The sequence below is a fragment of the Eucyclogobius newberryi genome, unplaced genomic scaffold (assembly GCF_026437365.1).
Source record: "Eucyclogobius newberryi isolate DKJ021-1_F unplaced genomic scaffold, fEucNew1.0.hap1 SCAF_22, whole genome shotgun sequence".
Taxonomy (NCBI): domain Eukaryota; kingdom Metazoa; phylum Chordata; class Actinopteri; order Gobiiformes; family Gobiidae; genus Eucyclogobius; species Eucyclogobius newberryi.
The window spans coordinates 26,812,944-26,832,242 of record NW_027315857.1 but is presented as its reverse complement, the minus strand read 5'-3'; the positions used below and the strand labels follow the sequence as shown (position 1 = coordinate 26,832,242).

The following is a 19,299-nucleotide window of genomic DNA, read 5'->3' as shown; positions in this document are numbered from 1 at the left end:
GGCTCATGTTCGGGCTCATGTTAGAGCTCTTGTTAGGGCTCATCCTAGAGCTCTTGTTCGGGCTCTTGTTAGGGCTCTTGTTAGAGCTCTTGTTAGGGCTCTTGTTAGAGCTCTTGTTAGGGCTCTTCTTAGGGCTCTTGTTAGAGCTCTTGTTCGGGCTCTTGTTAGGGCTCATGTTCGGGCTCTTGTTAGGGCTCTTGTTAGGGCTCTTGTTAGGGCTCTTGTTAGAGCTCTTGTTCGGGCTCATGTTAGGGCTCTTGTTCGGGCTCATGTTCGGGCTCTTGTTAGGGCTCATGTTAGAGCTCTTGTTAGGGCTCTTGTTAGAGCTCTTGTTAGGGCTCTTGTTAGGGCTCATGTTCGGGCTCTTGTTAGGGCTCTTGTTAGGGCTCTTGTTAGGGCTCTTGTTAGAGCTCTTGTTCGGGCTCTTCTTAGGGCTCTTGTTAGAGCTCTTGTTCGGGCTCTTGTTAGGGCTCATGTTCGGGCTCTTGTTAGGGCTCTTGTTAGGGCTCTTGTTAGGGCTCTTGTTAGAGCTCTTGTTCGGGCTCATGTTAGGGCTCTTGTTAGGGCTCTTGTTCGGGCTCTTGTTCGGGCTCATGTTCGGGCTCATGTTAGGGCTCTTGTTCGGGCTCATGTTAGGGCTCATGTTAGGGCTCTTGTTAGGGCTCATGTTAGGGCTCATGTTAGGGCTCATGTTAGGGCTCTTGTGATTGGGCCGCGGGCCCTGGTTCGGGGGATGGGCACGTCAGTCTCTGACTCACTGCAGATTTAGGCCGTTTGGTCAACATTCCTTCTCCAGCTGAAACACAACTCAGCGTTTTTACAGCCAAACACCAGCGCGGTCACACCAGGACCAGGACATGGACATGGACCGGGACCAGGACATGGACCGGGACCAGGACATGGACATGGACCGGGACCAGGACATGGACCGGGACCAGGACATGGACCGGGACCAGGACATGGACATGGACCGGGACCAGGACCAGGACCAAGACCAGGACCAGGACATGGACCGGGACCAGGACATGGACCGGGACCAGGACATGGACCGGGACCAGGACATGGACCGGGACCAGGACCAGGACCAGGACCAAGACCAGGACCAGGACATGGACCGGGACCAGGACATGGACCGGGACCAGGACATGGACCGGGACCAGGACATGGACTGGGACCAGGACATGGACCGGGACCAGGACATGGACCGGGACCAGGACCAGGACCAAGACCAGGACCAGGACCAAGACCAGGACCAGCGCGGTCAGACCAGGACATGGACCCAGGACCCGGGACCGGGACCGGGACCAGGACCAGGACCAGGACATGGACCGGGACCAGGACATGGACTGGGACCAGGACATGGACCGGGACCAGGACATGGACCGGGACCAGGACATGGACTGGGACCAGGACATGGACTGGGACCAGGACATGGACCGGGACCAGGACCAGGACCAAGACCAGGACCAGGACCAAGACCAGGACCAGCGCGGTCAGACCAGGACATGGACCCAGGACCCGGGACCGGGACCGGGACCGGGACCAGGACCAGGACATGGACCGAGATGCTTCACAGACTCAGTTGAAGATTCTTTTATATTTCCCACATTGTTCCAGGACCATGTGTTGTTTATGCTCCAGTGTAAACAGTCTGGATCTTTGTCTTTGTAGAACCGTGGGAACGTCCAGACCCAGTCTCATGTTGTCCGCCCGCGTCCTCTGTGGTGGTTCTGAGGGGTCAGTCGTGGTTCTGAGCGGTCAGGCTCAGTTTTCCATGTGGTTTCGGTGATTTGTGTCAGCGACGTGTTTGACAAAGATCGGACGCATTCTCAAGATGTTTGGGGGCGTCCAGGAGCTCAAGGTTCTGACCCGGTTCAATCCCAGAAAATCAAACCACTAAAACCACACTTCCAGCATTGATTTCTTGCACGGTTTTGGTCAATCTTGTAATTGCAGGTGAAGCATTACCGTCTCCATGGAGACGAGCCACAGAGAAGTGACAGTTCAGCTCTTGTTTCTTCAGCTCTTGTTTTTTCAGCCTGACGCACACGGCGCTCTGTCATTTACTGCTCTGCACACCTCTCTCATTAAGAAGTTTGAATCCAGTGATTTATCGTCGGTTTGAAAGTTCACGTGTCGCGTCAGAGCAGCGGCACACACACGTCACCATGACGGCAGTGTGTGTCGCCGCGACTTCATCTGACTCAAGACCAGCGAAATATAAGCAACACTTGAGTCTTAGTTTGAACAAAGATCACGTGACACAGCGAGAGGGCGGAGACTAAACGAGCGTCACATGACACAGCGAGAGGGCGGAGACTAAACGAGCGTCACGTGACACAGCGAGAGGGCGGAGACTTAACGAGCGTCACGTGACACAGCGAGAGGGCGGAGACTAAACGAGCGTCACGTGACACAGCGAGAGGGACGGAGACTTAACGAGCGTCACGTGACACAGCGAGAGGAACGGAGACTTAACGAGCGTCACGTGACACAGCGAGAGGGACGGTGACTTAACGAGCGTCACGTGACACAGCGAGAGGGCGGAGACTTAACGAGCGTCACGTGACACAGCGAGAGGGCGGAGACTTAACGAGCGTCACGTGACACAGCGAGAGGGCGGAGACTAAACGAGCGTAACGTGACACAGCGAGAGGGCGGAGACTTAACGAGCGTCACGTGACACAGCGAGAGGGACGGAGACTTAACGAGCGTCACGTGACACAGCGAGAGGGCGGAGACTTAACGAGCGTCACGTGACACAGCGAGAGGGCGGAGACTAAACGGGCGTCACGTGACACAGCGAGAGGGCGGAGACTTAACGGGCGTCACGTGACACAGCGAGAGGGCGGAGACTTAACGAGCGTCACGTGACACAGCGAGAGGGCGGAGACTTAACGGGCGTCACGTGACACAGCGAGAGGGCGGAGACTAAACGAGCGTCACGTGACACAGCGAGAGGGCGGAGACTTAACGAGCGTCACGTGACACAGCGAGAGGGCGGAGACTAAACGAGCGTCACGTGACACAGCGAGAGGGCGGAGACTAAACGAGCGTCACGTGACACAGCGAGAGGGCGGAGACTAAACGAGCGTCACGTGACACAGCGAGAGGGCGGAGACTAAACGAGCGTCACGTGACACAGCGAGAGGACGGAGACTTAACGAGCGTCACGTGACACAGCGAGAGGGCGGAGACTAAACGAGCGTCACGCGACACAGCGAGAGGGCGGAGACTTAACGAGCGTCACGTGACACAGCGAGAGGGCGGAGACTAAACGAGCGTCACGTGACACAGCGAGAGGGCGGAGACTTAACGAGCGTCACGTGACACAGCGAGAGGGCGGAGACTTAACGGGCGTCACGTGACACAGCGAGAGGGCGGAGACTTAACGAGCGTCACGCGACACAGCGAGAGGGCGGAGACTTAACGAGCGTCACGCGACACAGCGAGAGGGCGGAGACTAAACGAGCGTCACGCGACACAGCGAGAGGGCGGAGACTTAACGAGCGTCACGCGACACAGCGAGAGGGCGGAGACTTAACGAGCGTCACGCGACACAGCGAGAGGGCGGAGACTTAACCTGCGTCACGTGACACAGCGAGAGGACGGAGACTTAACGAGCGTCACGTGACACAGCGAGAGGGCGGAGACTTAACGAGCGTCACGTGACACAGCGAGAGGGCGGAGACTAAACGAGCGTCACGTGACACAGCGAGAGGGCGGAGACTAAACGAGCGTCACGTGACACAGCGAGAGGGCGGAGACTAAACGAGCGTCACGTGACACAGCGAGAGGGCGGAGACTTAACGAGCGTCACGTGACACAGCGAGAGGGCGGAGACTAAACGAGCGTCACGTGACACAGCGAGAGGGCGGAGACTTAACGAGCGTCACGTGACACAGCGAGAGGGCGGAGACTAAACGAGCGTCACGTGACACAGCGAGAGGGCGGAGACTTAACGAGCGTCACGTGACACAGCGAGAGGGCGGAGACTTAACGGGCGTCACGTGACACAGCGAGAGGGCGGAGACTTAACGAGCGTCACGTGACACAGCGAGAGGGCGGAGACTTAACGAGCGTCACGTGACACAGCGAGAGGGCGGAGACTAAACGAGCGTCACGTGACACAGCGAGAGGGCGGAGACTTAACGAGCGTCACGCGACACAGCGAGAGGGCGGAGACTTAACGAGCGTCACGCGACACAGCGAGAGGGCGGAGACTTAACCTGCGTCACGTGACACAGCGAGAGGACGGAGACTTAACGAGCGTCACGTGACACAGCGAGAGGGCGGAGACTTAACCTGCGTCACGTGACACAGCGAGAGGACGGAGACTTAACGAGCGTCACGTGACACAGCGAGAGGGCGGAGACTTAACGAGCGTCACGTGACACAGCGAGAGGGCGGAGACTTAACGAGCAACACGTGACACAGCGAGAGGGCGGAGACTAAACGAGCGTCACGTGACACAGCGAGAGGGCGGAGACTTAACGAGCGTCACGTGACACAGCGAGAGGGCGGAGACTTAACGAGCGTCACGTGACACAGCGAGAGGGCGGAGACTAAACGGGCGTCACGCGACACAGCGAGAGGGCGGAGACTTAACGAGCGTCACGCGACACAGCGAGAGGGCGGAGACTTAACGAGCGTCACGCGACACAGCGAGAGGGCGGAGACTTAACGGGCGTCACGTGACACAGCGAGAGGGCGGAGACTAAACAAGCGTCACGTGACACAGCGAGAGGGCGGAGACTTAACGAGCGTCACGTGACACAGCGAGAGGGACGGAGACTTAACGAGCGTCACGTGACACAGCGAGAGGACGGAGACTTAACGAGCGTCACGTGACACAGCGAGAGGGCGGAGACTTAACGAGCGTCACGTGACACAGCGAGAGGGCGGAGACTTAACGAGCGTCACGTGACACAGCGAGAGGGCGGAGACTAAACGGGCGTCACGTGACAGCGAGAGGGCGGAGACTTAACGGGCGTCACGCGACACAGCGAGAGGGCGGAGACTTAACGAGCGTCACGCGACACAGCGAGAGGGCGGAGACTTAACGAGCGTCACGCGACACAGCGAGAGGGCGGAGACTAAACGAGCGTCACGCGACACAGCGAGAGGGCGGAGACTTAACGAGCGTCACGCGACACAGCGAGAGGGCGGAGACTTAACGAGCGTCACGCGACACAGCGAGAGGGCGGAGACTTAACCTGCGTCACGTGACACAGCGAGAGGACGGAGACTTAACGAGCGTCACGTGACACAGCGAGAGGGCGGAGACTTAACGAGCGTCACGTGACACAGCGAGAGGGCGGAGACTTAACGAGCGTCACGTGACACAGCGAGAGGGCGGAGACTAAACGAGCGTCACGTGACACAGCGAGAGGGCGGAGACTTAACGAGCGTCACGTGACACAGCGAGAGGGCGGAGACTTAACGAGCGTCACGTGACACAGCGAGAGGGCGGAGACTAAACGGGCGTCACGTGACACAGCGAGAGGGCGGAGACTTAACGAGCGTCACGTGACACAGCGAGAGGGCGGAGACTTAACGAGCGTCACGTGACACAGCGAGAGGGCGGAGACTAAACGAGCGTCACGTGACACAGCGAGAGGGCGGAGACTTAACGAGCGTCACGTGACACAGCGAGAGGGACGGAGACTTAACGAGCGTCACGTGACACAGCGAGAGGGCGGAGACTAAACGAGCGTCACGTGACACAGCGAGAGGGACGGAGACTTAACGAGCGTCACGTGACACAGCGAGAGGGCGGAGACTTAACGAGCGTCACGTGACACAGCGAGAGGACGGAGACTTAACGGGCGTCACGTGACACAGCGAGAGGGCGGAGACTTAACGGGCGTCACGTGACACAGCGAGAGGGCGGAGACTTAACGAGCGTCACGTGACACAGCGAGAGGGCGGAGACTTAACGGGCGTCACGTGACACAGCGAGAGGGCGGAGACTAAACGAGCGTCACGTGACACAGCGAGAGGGCGGAGACTAAACGAGCGTCACGTGACACAGCGAGAGGGCGGAGACTAAACGGGCGTCACGTGACACAGCGAGAGGGCGGAGACTTAACGGGCGTCACGTGACAGCGAGAGGGCGGAGACTTAACGGGCGTCACGTGACACAGCGAGAGGGCGGAGACTTAACGAGCGTCACGTGACACAGCGAGAGGGCGGAGACTTAACGAGCGTCACGTGACACAGCGAGAGGGCGGAGACTAAACGAGCGTCACGCGACACAGCGAGAGACGTTAACGAGCGGCACGCCGACACAGCGAGAGGGACGGAGACTTAACGAGCGTCACGCGACACAGCGAGAGGGCGGAGACTTAACCTGCGTCACGCGACACAGCGAGAGGACGGAGACCCGACTCCGTAACAGAGCGTCACGTGACACAGCGACTTGAGGAGCTACGAGCGTCACGTCGACACGCGAGAGGCGGGAGACTTAACGAGCGTCACGTGACACAGCGAGAGGGCGGAGACTAAACGAGCGTCACGTGACACAGCGAGAGGGCGGAGACTTAACGAGCGTCACGTGACACAGCGAGAGGGCGGAGACTTAACGAGCGTCACGTGACACAGCGAGAGGGCGGAGACTAAACGGGCGTCACGTGACACAGCGAGAGGGCGGAGACTTAACGAGCGTCACGTGACACAGCGAGAGGGCGGAGACTAAACGAGCGTCACGTGACACAGCGAGAGGGCGGAGACTTAACGAGCGTCACGTGACACAGCGAGAGGGACGGAGACTTAACGAGCGTCACGTGACACAGCGAGAGGGCGGAGACTAAACGAGCGTCACGTGACACAGCGAGAGGGACGGAGACTTAACGAGCGTCACGTGACACAGCGAGAGGGCGGAGACTTAACGGGCGTCACGTGACACAGCGAGAGGACGGAGACTTAACGGGCGTCACGTGACACAGCGAGAGGGCGGAGACTTAACGGGCGTCACGTGACACAGCGAGAGGGCGGAGACTTAACGGGCGTCACGTGACACAGCGAGAGGGCGGAGACTTAACGGGCGTCACGTGACACAGCGAGAGGGCGGAGACTAAACGAGCGTCACGTGACACAGCGAGAGGGCGGAGACTAAACGAGCGTCACGTGACACAGCGAGAGGGCGGAGACTAAACGGGCGTCACGTGACACAGCGAGAGGGCGGAGACTTAACGGGCGTCACGTGACAGCGAGAGGGCGGAGACTTAACGGGCGTCACGTGACACAGCGAGAGGGCGGAGACTTAACGAGCGTCACGTGACACAGCGAGAGGGCGGAGACTTAACGAGCGTCACGCGACACAGCGAGAGGGCGGAGACTAAACGAGCGTCACGCGACACAGCGAGAGGGCGGAGACTTAACGAGCGTCACGCGACACAGCGAGAGGGCGGAGACTTAACGAGCGTCACGCGACACAGCGAGAGGGACGGAGACTTAACGAGCGTCACGCGACACAGCGAGAGGGACGGAGACTTAACGAGCGTCACGCGACACAGCGAGAGGGCGGAGACTTAACGAGCGTCACGCGACACAGCGAGAGGACGGAGACTTAACGAGCGTCACGCGACACAGCGAGAGGGCGGAGACTTAACGAGCGTCACGTGACACAGCGAGAGGGCGGAGACTTAACGAGCGTCACGTGACACAGCGAGAGGGCGGAGACTTAACGAGCGTCACGTGACACAGCGAGAGGGACGGAGACTTAACGAGCGTCACGTGACACAGCGAGAGGACGGAGACTTAACGAGCGTCACGTGACACAGCGAGAGGGCGGAGACTTAACGAGCGTCACGTGACACAGCGAGAGGGCGGAGACTTAACGGGCGTCACGTCACAGCGAGAGGGCGGAGACTTAACGAGCGTCACGCGACACAGCGAGAGGGCGGAGACTTAACGAGCGTCACGCGACACAGCGAGAGGGCGGAGACTTAACGGGCGTCACGTGACACAGCGAGAGGGCGGAGACTAAACGAGCGTCACGTGACACAGCGAGAGGGCGGAGACTTAACGAGCGTCACGTGACACAGCGAGAGGGCGGAGACTTAACGAGCGTCACGTGACACAGCGAGAGGGCGGAGACTTAACGAGCGTCACGTGACACAGCGAGAGGGACGGAGACTTAACGAGCGTCACGTGACACAGCGAGAGGACGGAGACTTAACGAGCGTCACGTGACACAGCGAGAGGGCGGAGACTTAACGAGCGTCACGTGACACAGCGAGAGGGCGGAGACTTAACGGGCGTCACGTCACAGCGAGAGGGCGGAGACTTAACGAGCGTCACGCGACACAGCGAGAGGGCGGAGACTTAACGAGCGTCACGCGACACAGCGAGAGGGCGGAGACTTAACGGGCGTCACGTGACACAGCGAGAGGGCGGAGACTAAACGAGCGTCACGTGACACAGCGAGAGGGCGGAGACTTAACGGGCGTCACGTGACACAGCCAGAGGACGGAGACTTAACAATCGTCACGTGACACAGCGAGAGGGCGGAGACTTAACGAGCGTCACGTGACACAGCGAGAGGGCGGAGACTTAACCTGCGTCACGTGACACAGCGAGAGGGCGGAGACTTAACGAGCGTCACGTGACACAGCGAGAGGGCGGACACTTAACGAGCGTCACGTGACACAGCGAGAGGGACGGAGACTAAACGAGCGTCACGTGACACAGCGAGAGGGCGGAGACTTAACGGGCGTCACGTGACACAGCGAGAGGGCGGAGACTTAACTAGCGTCACGTGACACAGCGAGAGGGCGGAGACTTAACGAGCGTCACGTGACACAGCGAGAGGGCGGAGACTAAACGAGCGTCACGTGACACAGCGAGAGGGCGGAGACTAAACGAGCATCACGTGACACACTAGAGGGCGGAGACTAAACGAGCGTCACGTGACACAGCGAGGGGGCGGAGACTAAACGGGCGTCACGTGACACAGCGAGAGGGCGGAGACTTAACGAGCGTCACGTGACACAGCGAGAGGGACGGAGACTTAACGAGCGTCACGTGACACAGCGAGAGGGCGGAGACTTAACGGGCGTCACGTGACACAGCGAGAGGGCGGAGACTTAACGGGCGTCACGTGACACAGCGAGAGGGCGGAGACTTAACGAGCGTCACGTGACACAGCGAGAGGGCGGAGACTTAACGAGCGTCACGTGACACAGCGAGAGGGCGGAGACTTAACGAGCGTCACGTGACACAGCGAGAGGGCGGAGACTTAACGAGCGTCACGTGACATAGCGAGAGGGCGGAGACTTAACGAGCGTCACGTGACACAGCGAGAGGGCGGAGACTAAACGAGCGTCACGTGACACAGCGAGAGGGCGGAGACTAAACGAGCATCACGTGACACACTAGAGGGCGGAGACTAAACGAGCGTCACGTGACACAGCGAGAGGGCGGAGACTAAACGAGCGTCACGTGACACAGCGAGAGGGCGGAGACTTAACGAGCGTCACGTGACACAGCGAGAGGGCGGAGACTTAACGAGCGTCACGTGACACAGCGAGAGGGCGGAGACTTAACGAGCGTCACGTGACACAGCGAGAGGGCGGAGACTAAACGATTGCACGTGACACAGCGAGAGGGCGGAGACTTAACGAGCGTCACGTGACACAGCGAGAGGGCAGAGAATTAACGAGCGTCACGTGACACAGCGAGAGGGCGGAGACTTAACGAGCGTCACGTGACACAGCGAGAGGGCGGAGACTTAACGGGCGTCACGTGACACAGCGAGAGGGCGGAGACTTAACGGGCGTCGCGTGACACAGCGAGAGGGCGGAGACTACACGAGCGTCACGTGACACAGCGAGAGGGCGGAGACTTAACGAGCGTCACGTGACACAGCGAGAGGGCGGAGACTTAACGGGCGTCACGTGACACAGCGAGAGGGCGGAGACTTAACGAGCGTCACGTGACACAGCGAGAGGGCGGAGACTTAACGAGCGTCACGTGACACAGCGAGAGGGCGGAGACTTAACGGGCGTCACGTGACACAGCGAGAGGGCGGAGACTTAACGAGCGTCACGTGACACAGCGAGAGGGCGGAGACTTAACGAGCGTCACGTGACACAGCGAGAGGGCGGAGACTAAACGAGCGTCACGTGACACAGCGAGAGGGCGGAGACTTAACGAGCGTCACGTGACACAGCGAGAGGGACGGAGACTTAACGAGCGTCACGTGACACAGCGAGAGGGCGGAGACTAAACGAGCGTCACGTGACACAGCGAGAGGGACGGAGACTTAACGAGCGTCACGTGACACAGCGAGAGGGCGGAGACTTAACGAGCGTCACGTGACACAGCGAGAGGACGGAGACTTAACGGGCGTCACGTGACACAGCGAGAGGGCGGAGACTTAACGGGCGTCACGTGACACAGCGAGAGGGCGGAGACTTAACGAGCGTCACGTGACACAGCGAGAGGGCGGAGACTTAACGGGCGTCACGTGACACAGCGAGAGGGCGGAGACTAAACGAGCGTCACGTGACACAGCGAGAGGGCGGAGACTAAACGAGCGTCACGTGACACAGCGAGAGGGCGGAGACTAAACGGGCGTCACGTGACACAGCGAGAGGGCGGAGACTTAACGGGCGTCACGTGACAGCGAGAGGGCGGAGACTTAACGGGCGTCACGTGACAGCGAGAGGGCGGAGACTTAACGGGCGTCACGTGACACAGCGAGAGGGCGGAGACTTAACGAGCGTCACGCGACACAGCGAGAGGGCGGAGACTTAACGAGCGTCACGCGACACAGCGAGAGGGCGGAGACTAAACGAGCGTCACGCGACACAGCGAGAGGGCGGAGACTTAACGAGCGTCACGCGACACAGCGAGAGGGCGGAGACTTAACGAGCGTCACGCGACACAGCGAGAGGGACGGAGACTTAACGAGCGTCACGCGACACAGCGAGAGGGCGGAGACTTAACGAGCGTCACGCGACACAGCGAGAGGACGGAGACTTAACGAGCGTCACGTGACACAGCGAGAGGGCGGAGACTTAACGAGCGTCACGTGACACAGCGAGAGGGCGGAGACTTAACGAGCGTCACGTGACACAGCGAGAGGGCGGAGACTTAACGAGCGTCACGTGACACAGCGAGAGGGACGGAGACTTAACGAGCGTCACGTGACACAGCGAGAGGACGGAGACTTAACGAGCGTCACGTGACACAGCGAAAGGGCGGAGACTTAACGAGCGTCACGTGACACAGCGAGAGGGCGGAGACTTAACGGGCGTCACGTCACAGCGAGAGGGCGGAGACTTAACGAGCGTCACGCGACACAGCGAGAGGGCGGAGACTTAACGAGCGTCACGCGACACAGCGAGAGGGCGGAGACTTAACGGGCGTCACGTGACACAGCGAGAGGGCGGAGACTAAACGAGCGTCACGTGACACAGCGAGAGGGCGGAGACTTAACGGGCGTCACGTGACACAGCCAGAGGACGGAGACTTAACAATCGTCACGTGACACAGCGAGAGGGCGGAGACTTAACGAGCGTCACGTGACACAGCGAGAGGGCGGAGACTTAACCTGCGTCACGTGACACAGGGAGAGGGCGGAGACTTAACGAGCGTCACGTGACACAGCGAGAGGGCGGACACTTAACGAGCGTCACGTGACACAGCGAGAGGGACGGAGACTAAACGAGCGTCACGTGACACAGCGAGAGGGCGGAGACTTAACGGGCGTCACGTGACACAGCGAGAGGGCGGAGACTTAACTAGCGTCACGTGACACAGCGAGAGGGCGGAGACTTAACGAGCGTCACGTGACACAGCGAGAGGGCGGAGACTAAACGAGCGTCACGTGACACAGCGAGAGGGCGGAGACTAAACGAGCATCACGTGACACACTAGAGGGCGGAGACTAAACGAGCGTCACGTGACACAGCGAGGGGGCGGAGACTAAACGGGCGTCACGTGACACAGCGAGAGGGCGGAGACTTAACGAGCGTCACGTGACACAGCGAGAGGGACGGAGACTTAACGAGCGTCACGTGACACAGCGAGAGGGCGGAGACTTAACGGGCGTCACGTGACACAGCGAGAGGGCGGAGACTTAACGGGCGTCACGTGACACAGCGAGAGGGCGGAGACTTAACGAGCGTCACGTGACACAGCGAGAGGGCGGAGACTTAACGAGCGTCACGTGACACAGCGAGAGGGCGGAGACTTAACGAGCGTCACGTGACACAGCGAGAGGGCGGAGACTTAACGAGCGTCACGTGACATAGCGAGAGGGCGGAGACTTAACGAGCGTCACGTGACACAGCGAGAGGGCGGAGACTAAACGAGCGTCACGTGACACAGCGAGAGGGCGGAGACTAAACGAGCATCACGTGACACACTAGAGGGCGGAGACTAAACGAGCGTCACGTGACACAGCGAGAGGGCGGAGACTAAACGAGCGTCACGTGACACAGCGAGAGGGCGGAGACTTAACGAGCGTCACGTGACACAGCGAGAGGGCGGAGACTTAACGAGCGTCACGTGACACAGCGAGAGGGCGGAGACTTAACGAGCGTCACGTGACACAGCGAGAGGGCGGAGACTAAACGATTGCACGTGACACAGCGAGAGGGCGGAGACTTAACGAGCGTCACGTGACACAGCGAGAGGGCAGAGAATTAACGAGCGTCACGTGACACAGCGAGAGGGCGGAGACTTAACGAGCGTCACGTGACACAGCGAGAGGGCGGAGACTTAACGGGCGTCACGTGACACAGCGAGAGGGCGGAGACTTAACGGGCGTCGCGTGACACAGCGAGAGGGCGGAGACTACACGAGCGTCACGTGACACAGCGAGAGGGCGGAGACTTAACGAGCGTCACGTGACACAGCGAGAGGGCGGAGACTTAACGGGCGTCACGTGACACAGCGAGAGGGCGGAGACTTAACGAGCGTCACGTGACACAGCGAGAGGGCGGAGACTTAACGAGCGTCACGTGACACAGCGAGAGGGCGGAGACTTAACGGGCGTCACGTGACACAGCGAGAGGGCGGAGACTTAACGAGCGTCACGTGACACAGCGAGAGGGCGGAGACTTAACGAGCGTCACGTGACACAGCGAGAGGGCGGAGACTAAACGAGCGTCACGTGACACAGCGAGAGTTGCTGTTTTTACTCCCGAAATGACAGATTTGTGCCATTTTGATTCCCGAATCTCAAGAATGCGCCTCGGCCCCAGAGACACATTTTTCCGACGGCGGTTTGAGGTCATAAAGACCCTTTTGTGTGGACCGGCTCACGGGACATGAAGCACGGCCCAGAACACGAAGCACGGCTCACGGGACATGAAGCGCGGCCCAGAACATGAAGCCCGGCCCAGAACATGAAGCGCGGCCCAGAACATGAAGCGCGGCCCAGAACATGAAGCGCGGCCCAGAACATGAAGCGCGGCCCAGAACATGAAGCCCGGCCCAGAACATGGGTTCATGTTCTGTTCCTTTAATTGTATAATTTATGGATTATTATTTAACTTTCACAAACATGTTTCAGACTCGTTATCGTAATGAAGAACTTTCTTTTAGCATCTTAGTTTCCACTGAAATAAACTAAATAAGGAATAAATAAAGAATCGTGACTTTTAGGGCGTCGTTACCTGTACCATGTGGGCTCTGAAGGCTGTGTAGCATTAGCATGAGGACGGGGCTTAGTCAGCATGAGGGCGGGGCTTAGTCAGCATGAGGGCGGGGCTTAGTCAGCATGAGGGCGGGGCTTAGTTAGCATGAGGGCGGGGCTTAGTTAGCATGAGGGCGGGGCTTAGTTAGCTATATATATTTATCTGTATTTGCTTCATGGACGACATAAGTTTAGCTGAGATGTAGGAGGTACAAACCCGTAGCATAGAGTTTACTTCCTCCAGATGCTGAAGGACTCAGGGGTTTGTTTTGGTGCTGTTGCTCAGTGTGTCAGGACGAGCCCGGCGAGGGCAAACGCATGGTGGAGGTGTGTCAGGACGAGCCCGGCGAGGGCAAACGCATCATGGACGTGTGTCAGGACGAGCCCGGCGAGGGCAAACGCATGGTGGAGGTGTGTCAGGACGAGCCCGGCGAGGGCAAACGCATCATGGACGTGTGTCAGGACGAGCCCGGCGAGGGCAAACGCATGGTGGAGGTGTGTCAGGACGAGCCCGGCGAGGGCAAACGCATCATGGACGTGTGTCAGGACGAGCCCGGCGAGGGCAAACGCATGGTGAAGGTGTGTCAGGACGAGCCCGGCAAGGGCAAACGCATCGTGGAGGTGTGTCAGGACGAGCCCGGCGAGGGCAAACGCATCATGGAGGTGTGTCAGGACAAGCCCGGCGAGGGCAAACGCATGGTGGAGGTGTGTCAGGACGAGCCCGGCGAGGGCAAACGCATCATGGACGTGTGTCAGGACGAGCCCGGCGAGGGCAAACGCATGGTGAAGGTGTGTCAGGACGAGCCCGGCAAGGGCAAACGCATCGTGGAGGTGTGTCAGGACGAGCCCGGCGAGGGCAAACGCATCATGGAGGTGTGTCAGGACGAGCCCGGCGAGAGCAAACGCATCGTGGAGGTGTGTCAGGACGAGCCCGGCGAGGGCAAACGCATGGTGGAGGTGTGTCAGGACGAGCCCGGCGAGGGCAAACGCATCGTGGAGTTGTGTCAGGACGAGCCCGGCGAGGGCAAACGCATGGTGGAGGTGTGTCAGGACGAGCCCGGCGAGGGCAAACGCATCATGGACGTGTGTCAGGACGAGCCCGGCGAGGGCAAACGCATGGTGGAGGTGTGTCAGGACGAGCCCGGCGAGGGCAAACGCATCATGGACGTGTGTCAGGACGAGCCCGGCGAGGGCAAACGCATGGTGAAGGTGTGTCAGGACGAGCCCGGCAAGGGCAAACGCATCGTGGAGGTGTGTCAGGACGAGCCCGGCGAGGGCAAACGCATCATGGAGGTGTGTCAGGACAAGCCCGGCGAGGGCAAACGCATGGTGGAGGTGTGTCAGGACGAGCCCGGCGAGGGCAAACGCATCATGGACGTGTGTCAGGACGAGCCCGGCGAGGGCAAACGCATGGTGAAGGTGTGTCAGGACGAGCCCGGCAAGGGCAAACGCATCGTGGAGGTGTGTCAGGACGAGCCCGGCGAGGGCAAACGCATCATGGAGGTGTGTCAGGACGAGCCCGGCGAGAGCAAACGCATCGTGGAGGTGTGTCAGGACGAGCCCGGCGAGGGCAAACGCATGGTGGAGGTGTGTCAGGACGAGCCCGGCGAGGGCAAACGCATCGTGGAGATGTGTCAGGACGAGCCCGGCGAGGGCAAACGCATCGTGGAGGTGTGTCAGGACGAGCCCGGCGAGGGCAAACGCATCGTGGAGGTGTGTCAGGACGAGCCCGGCGAGAGCAAATGCATGGTGGAGGTGTGTCAGGACGAGCCCGGCGAGGGCAAACGCATCATGGACGTGTGTCAGGACGAGCCCGGCGAGGGCAAACGCATGGTGGAGGTGTGTCAGGACGAGCCCGGCGAGAGCAAACGCATGGTGGAGGTGTGTCAGGACGAGCCCGGCGAGGGCAAACGCATGGTGGAGGTGTGTCAGGACGAGCCCGGCGAGGGCAAACGCATCATGGAGGTGTGTCAGGACGAGCCCGGCGAGGGCAAACGCATCGTGGAGAGACATTCCTGCTCCTCTGAAAACATCCTCAGCCCCAGAAACTTCAGACGTTTCCACCAAAGTATTGAATTGACTACGTCCGTGTCACTGAGCGGACAGTGGACGCTCTGTGGCTCTCGCCCGGCCGGAATCTGGGTTTTCCTCCGTTTTTGTCTGAATGTTTTTTTTCTGAAGTGTTCATTGAGAAAGCTCCATGTTTGATCAATAGTGATGTGAAGTCTGCCATGAGTCCATGGGGATCGTCGTTTATTCAAACCCTGTCGTTATGTCTCTGAAACACAAAGACGGTGACATTATTTAATACAAATGGTTAATAATGGACTTTATTCATAAATATTCTCCATCTCTTTAGAAATCTCAATTAACAATAATACTGCAATAATAAAGCGTAAAACCTCCCAAAACAAGAGTGTAAAGTGACATATCTGCACTTCCTGCTTCGTGTTCCGCTTCACGTTCAGCACCACATTTACGCGCACGTTTGATTAGTCGGTCGAAACTAGCCCCGTCTCGAGTCGGGTTGGTTCCGCCGCATCCCGAAGTCGACCCGGCGTTCCACATGACGCGGTTGTTCCAGGTCGTCCTCGTGATCCTGGACGTCTTCTCTGAACAGACGAGCCACTGTTTCCCTCGCCCCCTGCTCCTGGACTTAAAACAACATCTCCGCAGACGAGGCTCGTGAGCAGAGTTTTCCCCCCTCGACGGCAGGAACGCACTCGCCATGATCCTGCGGCGGAGGCCAACGCTTTCCAACCAAACCGCTCCGTCACAAAGTAGTGATTTTCCCCGGCTCGACCTTTGGCTAATGCGAGGTTTCAGTCTCCCGCTGGTTTTAGAGACGTTTGCGACGCTCATGGCCCGAGCATGTTTCCCACGACTCGAGTTCAGGGGGTCCCCAACCTTTTTGCACCACGGACCGGAATAATGTAGGTTTTATTTTCACGGAGCGGTGTGCCAGTTTATGTCGCGGTCAGGTTAACTTGCTCGGAAGTGGGCGGGGCTTAGGCTTCCATTCGATTCAGCTCGGAAAAGACGCGTTTGTACATTAATAAGTGTTCCAGACCAAAAGATCTGAATATGAGTCACATAAGGGACAGTTCTTCTGACTGGTGGAAGCTCTTCACATAAATATGGCAAAAATAAGTGCATAAAAATTACAACTCACCACAGGCTGTAGGGGCCCTGCACGTGCTTCTGTGCATGACATGGTCCCGTGTAAGACTGATGGAGAACAATGACACCCGCAGTGTGTTTAATCCAGTCTGCTGTAGTTTGGTCTTGTTGCCGTCACGACACAGGAAGCAGCTCAAACTCTTGTAAAAGTAAAAACAGGGGATCGTGCAGCAGCTGCAGAATTCTGGCTCAGGAGACGTGTCCTTTTGAGCAGCGTGTTTGATGCGACGCATCCGCGATGACGGATCATGTATGATGCAGTATCAGAGCAGGAATATAATATACTTCATTATATATTATTTATTATATATATTTATTGGATTTCATTGGCAATTTCCTATCAGGCTTTTCATGATACGTCCACAGACGAGCTCATTAGTGTCATGAGCTCATTAGTGTCATGAGCTCATTAGTGTCATGAGCTCATTAGTGTCATGAGCTCATTAGTGTCATGAGCTCATTAGTGTCATGAGCTCATTAGTGTCATGAGCTCATTAGTGTCATGAGCTCATTAGTGTCATGAGCTCATTAGTGTCATGAGCTCATTAGTATTCATGAGTGACAGGCCAAAGTTACGTAGGAGAAGATGTCTCACTGAGAGATTATTTCCAGTTCTTGTGCGGCCCGGTAGCAAACGCGTTGTGGGCCGGTACCGGTCCCCGGACCGGTGGTTGGGGACCACTGCTTTAGAGAGACTTTTGTGTGATGCGCGGGGTCGACGACCTGTTGCCGGTTCAGAAGAGCGTTCAGAAGAGCGTTCAGAAGAGCGTTGAGAAGAGCGTTCAGAAGAGCGTTCAGAAGAGCGTTCAGAAGAGCGTTCAGAAGAGCGTTGAGAAGAGCGTTGAGAAGAGCGTTGAGAAGAGCGTTCAGAAGAGCGTTCAGAAGAGCGTTCAGAAGAGCGTTCAGAAGAGCGTTGAGAAGAGCGTTCAGAAGAGCGTTCAGAAGAGCGTTCAGAAGAGCGTTCAGAAGAGCGTTCAGAAGAGCGTTGAGAAGAGCGTTGAGAAGAGCGTTCAGAAGAGCGTTCAGAAGAGCGTTCAGAAGAGCGTTCAGAAGAGCGTTCAGAAGAGCGTTGAGAAGAGCGTTGAGAAGAGCGTTGAGAAGAGCGTTCAGAAGAGCGTTCAGAAGAGCGTTCAGAAGAGCGTTCAGAAGAGCGTTGAGAAGAGCGTTGAGAAGAGCGTTCAGAAGAGCGTTCAGAAGAGCGTTCAGAAGAGCGTTCAGAAGAGCGTTCAGAAGAGCGTTGAGAAGAGCGTTCAGAAGAGCGTTCAGAAGAGCGTTCAGAAGAGCGTTCAGAAGAGCGTTCAGAAGAGCGTTGAGAAGAGCGTTCAGAAGAGCGTTCAGAAGAGCGTTCAGAAGAGCGTTGAGAAGAGCGTTCAGAAGAGCGTTCAGAAGAGCGTTCAGAAGAGCGTTCAGAAGAGCGTTGAGAAGAGCGTTCAGAAGAGCGTTCAGAAGAGCGTTCAGAAGAGCGTTCAGAAGAGCGTTGAGAAGAGCGTTGAGAAGAGCGTTCAGAAGAGCGTTCAGAAGAGCGTTCAGAAGAGCGTTCAGAAGAGCGTTCAGAAGAGCGTTGAGAAGAGCGTTCAGAAGAGCGTTCAGAAGAGCGTTCAGAAGAGCGTTCAGAAGAGCGTTCAGAAGAGCGTTGAGAAGAGCGTTGAGAAGAGCGTTCAGAAGAGCGTTCAGAAGAGCGTTCAGAAGAGCGTTCAGAAGAGCGTTCAGAAGAGCGTTGAGAAGAGCGTTGAGAAGAGCGTTGAGAAGAGCGTTCAGAAGAGCGTTCAGAAGAGCGTTCAGAAGAGCGTTCCACACAGTTCCACAAACACAGTTCCACAGTTTCACGTGTCGTTTCACCTGTTGTTTCACGTGTCGTTTTGTCGTTTCACCGTGTCGTTTCACCGTGTCGTTTCACGTGTCGTTTCCCGTGTCGTTTTGTCGTTTCACGTGTCGTTTCACGTGTCGTTTCACGTGTCGTTTCACGTGTCGTTTCACCGTGTCGTTTCACCGTGTCGTTTTGTCGTTTCACGTGTCGTTTCACGTGTCGTTTCACCGCGTCGTTTCACCGTGTCGTTTCACCGTGTCGTTTTACCGTGTCGTTTCACCGTGTCGTTTCACCGTGTCGTTTTGTCGTTTTACGTGTCGTTTCACGTGTCGTTTCACGTGTCGTTTCACGTGTCGTTTCACGTGTCGTTTCACCTTGTCGTTTCACGTGTCGTTTCACCGTGTCGTTTCACCGTGTCGTTTTGTCGTTTCACGTGTCGTTTCACGTGTCGTTTCACCGTGTCGTTTCACCGTGTCGTTTCAGATCGAAGCCGGTGGGAAAGCGGCTCAGTGTCAGCGGCTCAGAGTGGGAGACGAGCTCATCACCATCAATGGGACAGTTCTGTTCGGCAGCAGACAGGAGGCGCTCATCCTCATTAAAGGTTCCTACAGAGTGCTGAAGCTCACCGTGCGCAGGTAGAACACTCACGTATGCAAATGAA

At 57.9% G+C, this 19,299-nt stretch overlaps 1 protein-coding gene across 1 annotated transcript in view; it reads left to right on the top strand.

Annotated features, from left to right (window-relative positions):
- The window catches only part of shroom4 (shroom family member 4), a 61,792-nt gene that overhangs the window by 7,387 nt on the left and 35,106 nt on the right, over window positions 1-19,299 (top strand). The window contains exon 2 of the mRNA XM_072458745.1: window positions 19,122-19,273. Within this exon, the coding sequence (XP_072314846.1) occupies window positions 19,122-19,273 (152 nt within the window). The remainder of the gene's footprint in view (window positions 1-19,121; window positions 19,274-19,299) is intronic.